This window comes from Mustela nigripes, chromosome 3, assembly GCF_022355385.1.
Source record: "Mustela nigripes isolate SB6536 chromosome 3, MUSNIG.SB6536, whole genome shotgun sequence".
Classification (NCBI taxonomy): Eukaryota; Metazoa; Chordata; class Mammalia; order Carnivora; family Mustelidae; genus Mustela; species Mustela nigripes.
Genome location: NC_081559.1, coordinates 121,633,970 through 121,643,926, shown reverse-complemented (window position 1 = coordinate 121,643,926; position 9,957 = coordinate 121,633,970). Strand labels below are relative to the sequence as shown.

Here is a 9,957-nt window from a genome sequence, read left to right as displayed (position 1 = left end):
CTCTTTATTTGGTCACTTAGCCTCGCCTTGGAGTTCCCTGTGGCTAGTAAGCCTGGAGTCTCAATTTATAGATTTCTTTGTTTATTCTAAAGGAAAGAAGCAGGAAGTTCATTTTTACCGGTGACCTTGACTAGATGTCTTTGATGATGAAGTTTAATGGGTTAAAGGTTCATCGGAGTTTATTTATGTCATTATAAAATGACGCCATCCTTGTTTTTATATTTTTTTCACATTTAATGAGTATACTTCTTGTAATAAGTTATAACACATACACAATTCAAAGCAAAATGTTTTCTATTTACTTTTTTTTAGTTTTTAGTTTTTTAGGTTGTTTGTTGGGTTTTTTTTCTATTTACTCGTTTTTATTGCAACTCCGTCCCAACCTATGGTACATATAGTATCATATTATTTTCAAATATTTGCCAGAATTTTCAGAACATTAATTGTTTTAGTCTTTCTAAAGTGTCTTAGACTTGAACAGAGAATATTTAAAATATGTCCTCTCCACAGTCGTTCATCAGATACAACTTGTAATCATATATAACATATTTTGTATCATCTTTGTTTTGTCTTCGTTTAAAGAGCAAAATGTTATTTATTCCAATGGGGGGGAAATGCAGAAACAACTTAGAGGGGCAGTTTTTAATTCACCCTTTAGAAGCCGTAGGAAATATGAAGAAATGGGTCCTCCTAGCGTTCGTCGTGTGCTACTGTAGTCTGCCCATCCTAACTTGTAACACAGCTTCTCCAACTTGAAAGCCTGCGGAAATCATCTGTGGATCTTGTTAAGACTTGCAGAGTCTTGGGGCGCCTGGGTGGCTCAGTACGTTAAAGCCTCTGTCTTCAGCTCAGGTCATGGTCCCGGGGTCCTGGGGATCGAGCCCCGCATCAGGCTTTCTGCGCCCCGGGGAGCCTGCTTCCCCCTCTTTTTCTCTGCCTGCCTCTCTGCCTACTTGTGATCTCTGTCAAATAACTAAATAAAATCTTTTAAAAAAAAAAAAAGACTTGTAGAGTCTTGTGCAGAAGGTGAGGGGTGAGAAGTGGGATCTGCATTGCTGACAGACAAGCCTGCAGAGGATGCCAGCGCTGCTGGTTTGTGGAATTTTCATGAGTTTGTATCTAGTTGTGTCAATACAGTCGGAAAGTTATAATTATCCGTAAAGGTCTTCTTAGATGTTAAAAATTCAGAAGTCTAACTCAATTTCCTCTTTTCTATTTCCTCTTTTCTACCAGAGGCCATGTAACTCAACCAGAGTTGAGATGAATTGGTGATGTTGAATCACAAATTTCAGAGCAGCTAATTTCCCTAAATGAAATTCCTTTAATGATCAGCCCTTACTTTTGTAACTACAACATCTAAGAACATACCCACTTACTGCTTTGCCCACTCTTTACCATTAAAACAGTTCTCAAAGCAATGTTCCCATGTTCTAATTTATCTCCCTAGCAGCTGGCATTGGCTAAATCATAGCAGATGCCCAGCCTATTGGTCTAGAGAGATTAATTTTCCAGGTGAAAGAAGAAAAGCAGGTGGGCAGGAAATGCCTCACCTCTGGCCACGAGATTGCGGGGACACCTAACCCAAGCAGTTTATTATGAGAGTAGGTCACATCCGGGAAGAAGTTTGTGTTGTCAGGGACTATCTTCCCTGAAGTGATCAGTATGATGTCTTCACCAGAGTAATGCGTGTTCATGCTTATGGGACCTTCACTAAATGATCTCTATACCTTCACTGTCATACCGAGCACACAGCCTCACAAGGAATTCACTTCGACTCTTGCTGTTTTGTCAAGGAAGCTGCTGAGGCTTAGCTCTTCGGGAGCCCTCCAGAGTAAGTTGCTGACTCCTGACACACACCCAGGACCACCTCATTCAAAAACTCTTGTTTTAAACCCCTTTGCTACCCCATTTAACACTAGCTTGTGAATGCACAACTTCTGGGCTTTTATTCCTTAGATAGTTTGCTATTGAATTTCAAATATGTATACATAATATATGATCTCAAAAAGGAAGAGTTTATCTATTCTGTCTGTATCCTTAAAGGGCTAGGAAGTACTATAAATGTCAGTTTTGGAAACTTGGGAAAGTCAACATCTAAACAGCTTTATAATATCTCTGGGAGACTTCAGTGAAAATCAGTGTAAAACCCATTGTTTTTACTTTTGGTTTGCTTCCTCCCCCCGCCCCGCCATGTCCCCCTCCCTTTCCCCCCTCCTCCTCCTTTTTATGGTAACTATCTACAAGCAATGAAGAACTTAGGTTTGCCATAACTAGACTGAAGTTCTAATTCCTTTAAAATTAAAGGCAAACTTGAGTGTTGGGAGTAAATCACTAATAGCATTTACCAAATTACAATTTTTTTTTAAGATTTTATTTATTTATTTGAGAGAGAATGAGTGAGAGAGAACATGAGAGAGGAGAAGGTCAGAGGGAGAAGCAGACTCCCCAAGGAGCTGGGAGCCCGATGCGGGTCTCGATCCTGGAACTCTGGGATCATGACCTGAGCCAAAGGCAGTTTCTCAACCAACTGAGCCACCCAGGCGCCCCCAAATACAATTTTTTAAATTTATTCTCAGCACAACAGTATTCATTATTTTTGCACCACACCCAGTGCTCCATGCAATCCGTGCCCTCTCTAATACCCACCACCTGGTTCCCCCAACTTCCCCCCCCCCCGCCACTTCAAACCCCTCAGATTGTTTTTCAGAGTCCATAGTCTCTCATGGTTCACCTCCCCTTCCAATTTCCCCAAACTCCCTTCTCCTCTCTAACTCCCTTTGTCCTCCATGCTATTTGTTATGCTCCACAAATAAGTGAAACCATATGATAATTACAATTTAATTATTCATTCATTATCTGTTCCCTTCTACTGATCTGTGTGTGCCTGTATGACAATAACTCTGCCTGTCTGATTTTAGTATTCCAGTGCTTAGCATTGTGTCTGGTGTGTAAGCACTTCATGCTTGTTGAATATATGAATTCATGAATAATAAGTAATTTAGTCAGGCCAAGGTCAAACGGAAATTCCCCTAGAAATGTTTATATTTGGCCACTAGGTGGCAGCCTCGCCTAATTTTAGGGGTTTCTTTTTTTTGTTTTGTTTTTTAAAGATGTTGAATTGGGGGGTGGGGCTCAGTGGGTTAAGCCTCTGCCTTCCACTGAGGTCATGATCTCAGGTTCTTGGGATAGAGTCCCCCATTGGGCTCCCTGTTGGGTGGGGAGCCCTCTTCCCCCCACCACCCCCTCCCCACGCCTGCCTTTCTGCCTGCTTGTGATCTCTGTCTGATAAATAAATAAAATCTTAAAAAAGAAAAAAAAAAAGATGTTGAATCTCCACTTGAAGAAAGGAGAACCAGCTGAAACCACTTCGAGCTGCAAAGAGGTCATTGTTCATTACTTTTGTGGGTCCTTCACTCCGTTTATCAAAGTAGAAGGCTAACATCTCACTCTCAATAGCTACTGTGTACACGTGGCCAAGAGATTGTTAGGTAAATAAGGAAAGGGGCATGAACAATCCATTCAGCCCATTTGAGAACGGACACCAGCTTCTTCTCCATCTTCACTCTCTAGCAACATCTAACACTTTCTCTGAAATTCTTCCTTCTCATTCTTCAATCAATACAATGAAATTACAGGAATGCTACAAATGACATTCATAAATGAGAAACAATAACTGTACATTAGAACGACTTCTGCACCCCTACTGCCCCATTAGTTTTGTTAAATCAATGTGACTCTACAGCAACACTAGCCCCAGTACCAACATCATTCCATGGCAGGTGGGCTGTGCCCAAATTCTCAGCAAGGAAGAGCAAATCCCTATCTCTCCCTTCAGCAGCTTCTCTATCCGTGGAACAAGAATGATAACCAATAACCATGACCTATTTCTGGGGCAGCTCTTACCTGAGGAATTGTCCCTATTTACACACTGGAGAGGCAATAAAAAGAGATCCACCTCCCCTAAGAACTTCCCTGGACCACAGTCATTCTTTCTGCTCAAGATAAACTTACTCCTTGTAACACCTACTATGTTATAAGTCTTTGGCCCTTGAGATCTATGGTCTTGTGTTATGAAATCATCTTTGAGTGATGACTTGATGTTACGTAATACTGGAGGCAGAGAAGAGAAAGGCCAATAAGCTTCTGTGTGAAAAGGCATTGCTAAGAAAAAGTTTAAAGACTGGTAGGAAGTACACAAGAAAAAGTATAGAATTCTTACACTTTAACAAACCGGATGGATGCAGTTTTATGGCATGGCATGTAGTATGTCTACTATTCCCATTTTAAATGCATTATACACTGGAAAATGTCTTGATTTTAAAATAAGGGGCACCTGGCTCGCACAGTCAGTACAGCATTTGACTCTTCATCTTTGGGTCAGGAGTTTGAACGCCATGTTGGGCGTAGAGATTACTTAAATAATATTACTTAAAATAATAGAAAAGGTAATCTTTGCCACATACAGAGCAAATTAATAAACCAGTAATGAATAAGAGACATTAATACCAACCTTACAAAATAAAAAAGATTATAAGAGAGCACTGTAAATAGTAGTATGCCAGCAAATTAGGTAACCCGCTAGAAAGGTACAAACTACCAAAATGGATTCAAAAAGAATAGAAAATTTGGAAAGATGTCTAACAGGTAGAGATTAAATAAACAATTTTTTAAACTTTCAAATAAATCACTTTATTAAATTTAATTTTAATTTAATTTAAAAACTTCCCACAAAGAGAAGTCCAGGATCAGATGACTTCACTAGTGAATTCTTTCAAAGTGGGGTGGGGGGAGAAAGAGCACTTTTTTTTTTTTTTTAAGATTTTATTTATTTATTTGACAGAGAGATAGAAAGCACAAGTAGGCAGAGCAACAGGCAGAGGGAGAGGGGGAAGCAGGCTTTCCACTGAGCAGAGAGACCAACACAGAGCTTGATCCCAGGACCCTGGGATGATGACCTGAGCTAAAGGTAGCCACCCTGGGGTACCTAGGCGCTCCAAGAAAGAGCACTTTCGGGGCGCCTGGGTGGCTCAGCGGGTTAAGCCGCTGCCTTCGGCTCAGGTCATGATCTCAGGGTCCTGGGATTGAGTCCCGCATCGGGCTCTCTGCTCAGCAGGGAGCCTGCTTCCTCCTCTCTCTCTCTGCCTGCCTCTCTGCCTATTTGTGATCTCTCTCTGTAAAAAAAAAAAAAAAAATCTTAAAAAAAAAAAAAAAAAAAAAAAAAGAAAGAGCACTTTCAGATTATTCCATTTCCCCGGTATTACACTAATACTAAACAAGATCAAAACATTTTTAAAGATCAGACAAATGTAATTATGTATGTAAAAATAATCAACAAAATACTAGCAAACTAAATCCAACAATATATAAAAAGGATTATATACTATGACCAAGTAGAATTTATCCCAGATATACAAGGTTTGCTTAATATATCTGAAAATCAAAGTGATATACCTTTAAAAGAATGAATGACAAAAACCACATGATCATCTCAAAAAACAGAAAGAGCATTTGGCAAAGTCCAATACCCATTCATGATAAAAGATGATAACTCCAACGCCCATTCATGATTTTTTAAAAAATTCAACAAAAGAGAAAGAGAGATTTCCTCAACCTAATAGAGAGCATGTATAAAAACCCACATTAGTTGTCAACGGTGAAAAGATTAAAAGCTTTACTCGTGATTGGGACCAAGGCTGACTGAATGCACTGCTGCTGTTCAACATGGTCCTGGAAGTGGCAGTAAGGACAATTGGGATAGGAAAGAAAGAGAAAAGGGAAGGGAAGACAGGGGGACGGAAGGGGCAGGAGGAAGGGGAGGAGAGAGAACGAAAGAGCAAGAAGGGAGGGAGGGAGACGGAAGAAAGAAAGAGAAAAAGAAGAAACACAAGGCATCCAATTTGTAAAGAGAAGGCAAACTATTCATAAAGGATGTCATCCTGTGTACAAAAGATCCAGAGGTGCCCGGGTAGCTCAGTCAGTGAAGCGTCTGATTCCGGTTATGATCTCAGGGTCCTGAGGTAGAGCTCCGCATTGGGCTCTTTGCTCAGGGTAGAATCTGCTTGAGATTCTCTCGCTCTCTTTCTCCCTCTGCCCTTGCCCCAACTCAAGTTCTTTCTCTCTCTCTCAAATAAATAAATAAATCTTGGGGGGAAAAAAAAAGAAAATCAAAAAAAAAAGTCCACGACAACAAATCAGTTAATGAATGAATTCAGCAAGCTTATAAGATAACAAGAGCAATATTCAAAGATCATGTGTTTCTCTAAACACTACCAATAAACAATTCAACAGTGAAATTAAGAAAACAATTTAATTTACTATGGCTTTAAAAATAGAAGGATACTTAGGAATAAATTTATCAAAAAAAATAAAACTTGTACAAAATATGAAAAGGAATTAAAGAAGATTTAAATGAAAGACATTCCACATTCATGGATTAGAAGTTTTAATATTGTTAAAGTGGAAATAGTTACCGAATTGATCTACAAATTTAATGCAATTGCTACCAAAACCCAAGCTGTCTTTTTGCAGAAATTGACAGTTTTCAAATGCATATGGAAATAGAAGGGACTCAGAAGAGCCCAAACAACCTTGAAAAGGAAAAAAGTTGGAATTTCTGGACTTCAAACCTTACTATAAAATTGTAGTAATTAAGACTGTGTGGTATTAGCACCAAATTATACATGTAGCTTAATGGAATAGAATTCAGAAGCCAGAAATAAACCTTTGCACTTACAATTGATTTTCAACAAAGATGTCAAGACAGTTAAATGGGGAAAATACTCATGTCAATGAATAGTGCTGAGGTGACTGAAACCCACATGAATAAAGATGGACTCCCATGTTAGCTTAAAGTAAGCCAAATACCTAAATGTAAAAACCAAAACTATAAAACTCATAGAAGAAAACCTATGATTAAATCTTCATGATCTCAGATTAGGAAATCATTAGATATGACACCAAAACACAACAACAGAAATAGATCATTTGGATTTCAGCAAAATTAAAAACTTTTGTGCAAGGAGGGATATGCTCAAAACAGTGAAACAACAGCCCACAGAATGAGAGAAAACATTTGCAAATCACATATCTAATAAGGATTTGTATCTTCAGTGTATAAAAACTGTTAAAACTGGAAGAGATTATGCTGAGTGAAATAAGCCGAGCCGAGAGAGTCAATTATCATATGGTTTCGCTTACTTGTGGAGCACAAGGAATAACATGGAGGACATTGGGAGATGGAGAGGAGAAGTGAGTTAGGGGAAATTGGAGAGGGAGAGAAACCATGAGGGACTGTGGACTCTGAGGAATTAACTGAGGGTTCGGGAGAGGCGGGGTGTAGGAAGTTGGGTGAGCCTGGTGGTGGGTATTATGGAGGGTACGTATTGCATGGAGCACTGGTTGTGGTGCATAAACAATAAATTCTGGAACACTGAAAAGAAATTTTAAAAATAAATTAAAAAAAATTTTTTTTTAACTGCTACAAGTCAACAGTAAAGAGACAAATAAACCAATTTTAAAAATTGGCAAAGGACATGAAAATGTATTTCTCCAAAGAAGCAATATATGTGGCATATAAACTAATGAAGGTGATAATTACCATCACTAGGTATGAGGGAAATGCACATCAAAAGCACAATGAGAGATTATGTCACACTCACTAGAAAGACTACAATAAAAAATAATAATAATAAATAAATAAAAATTGTTTAAACAGACAATAACGTCTTGGCAAGGATGTGGAAAATTGGAAACCTGGTACATGGCTTGTGGGAATGTAAAATGGTACAGCTAATGTGGACAACAGTTTGCCATTTTCTCAAAAAGTTAAACAGAATTAACAGATGACCCAGCAATTCAACTCTTAGGTATATACCCAAGAAAACCGCCAAACAGACAAATCCTTACACATGAATGTTCATAGCAGCACTAACCACAATAGCCAAAAGGTGGAAATAGCCCAAATGTTCATCAGCAGATGAATGGATAAGTAAATTGTGGTATGGGGTACCTGGGTGGCTCAGTGGGTTAAAGTCACTGCCTTCAGCTCAGGTCGTGATCCCAGGGTCCTGGGATGGAGCCCCACATCGGGCTCTCTGCTCAGCGGGGAGCCTGCTTCCTCCTCTCTCTCTGTCTGCCTCTCTGCCTACTTGTGATCTCCGTCAAATAAATAGATAAAATCTTTTTTAAAAAATTGTGGTGTATATGTACAGTGGAATATCAGTCAGCCATAAAGAGGAATGAGGTTCGATATATGCTACAACATGAATGAACTTTGGAAGCCTTATGCTAAGTGAAAGAAGCCAGGCACAAAAGACCACATATTGTATGATTTCATTTATAGGACATATCCAGAATAGATCATTCCATAGTGATAGAAAGACTGGTGGTTGCCAGGGACAGGAAGAATGGATAGAGAATGCTTAATGGGTGCAGGTTTCCTTTTGGAGTCATGAAAATGCTCTGGAACTAGACAGAGGCAGTAGTCATACACACACCATTGTGAATGCTTTCCCTAACCTCCCCAATGAAATTAAATTCCTTTTATATGTTCTCATTGTCGCACATAAAACTCATTTCCAGCATTTATCACCATTACCATGTAAAATCCATTTGCTTGAGTATCTCCGCCAGTCAGACTAAACTGCGGGAAGGCAAGATTTTGTTTGATTCAGCACGGCGTACTCAGGGTCCAGTACTTAGGAGGTGTTCGATAAACAAGCATTTGAAAGCTCAATAGAATAAATGAATATTTGAAAATTCTTTGCACAGTGCCTTGCATATATGAGGTGTTTTTACATCTAAAAAAAATCATTTTTGGAAAACAGTTTGGTGGTTCCTCAAAATTTAAAGAATTATCATATGATCCAGCAATTCTACCTGTATGTATGCACCAGCCCCCCCACAAAAAAATGAAAGCTGAGACTGAACCAGATACTTGTACACACACATCCATAGTGACATAATTCACAAGAGCCAAAAAGGTGAAGTCAACCCAAACGTGCATCAACAGATGAATGAGGCTGAGGGTCACATTGAGCTATGAGCTGCTGCTGTGCTGTGTTTAGAGTCAGCACCATGGCAGAAGACCTCAAGACCAAAATCAAGAACTACCAGACTTCCCCTTTTGACAGCCCCTTCCGCAACCAAAACCAGACCAGGAACTGCTGGCAGAACTACCTGGACTTCCACCACTGTGAGAAGGCAATGACTGCTAAGCGGGGCAATGTCTCTGTGTGTGAATGGTACTGGTGTGCGTACAAGTCCCTCTGCCCCATATCCTGGGTGTCGGCCTGGGACGACCGCCAGGCAGAAGGCCTGGGAAGATCTGAAATGGCCCCTCCCACCCTCTGTCCTCCGTCCTTCTCCTAGGGTGGTGAAGGGGGACCTGGGTGCATGGTGATCCCCATCCTGGGGCTCTGAATCATGGCCTAACTAATAATAAATACTCATTGGAAAAGTGTAAGACTGAGTATGTGTAAAAGAGCCAGGTGAGCGGGCATGAAGCTGTGGTGGGAATGAATACCTTGACCAGTAAGAGGGGCTTCAGGCTGATTGCTTTTTTCTGTTTTGTTTTGTTTCATTTTGTTAAACTGACCACCTTCTCTACACCAGACAATAGAGTGAGTGAGAGAATAGTCTCAAGCCCCTGAAAGTGCTAAAATTTATCTGTATGTTCCCCTTTATTTATACAATTTCAAAAAACTTTTCTTGCGTAATTTTTGAACCGCACAAAAATAGTATAATAAAAATTCCTGTGTACCCATCCAAAAAAAAAAAAAAGATGAATGAATAAGCAAAATGTGGTATATCCATAAAATGGAATATCATTCAGCAAAAAAAAAAGGAAGAACTACTGATGCATGCTACGGTGTGGATGAACCAAGTGAAAAAAATGAGAAGCAAAAGATCACATCCTTATGATACAATTTATGTGAAATTTTTCAGAATGGGCAAGTC

The 9,957-nt window shown here is 39.5% G+C and overlaps 1 protein-coding gene across 1 annotated transcript; it reads left to right on the top strand.

Moving 5' to 3' along the window:
- The first annotated feature begins 9,075 nt into the window (after positions 1-9,075).
- Positions 9,076-9,369, top strand: LOC132014531 (cytochrome c oxidase subunit 6B1-like). Its single transcript, XM_059395505.1, has one exon. It carries the CDS (start codon positions 9,076-9,078, stop codon positions 9,367-9,369), a length of 294 nt encoding a protein of 97 aa, XP_059251488.1.
- Positions 9,370-9,957: the final 588 nt, after the last annotated feature.

What these genes read in the sequence shown, in the direction of transcription:
- LOC132014531 (XM_059395505.1), top strand. Translation starts at nt 9,076, where the DNA reads ATGGCAGAAGACCTCAAGACCAAAATCAAGAACTACCAGACTTCCCCT.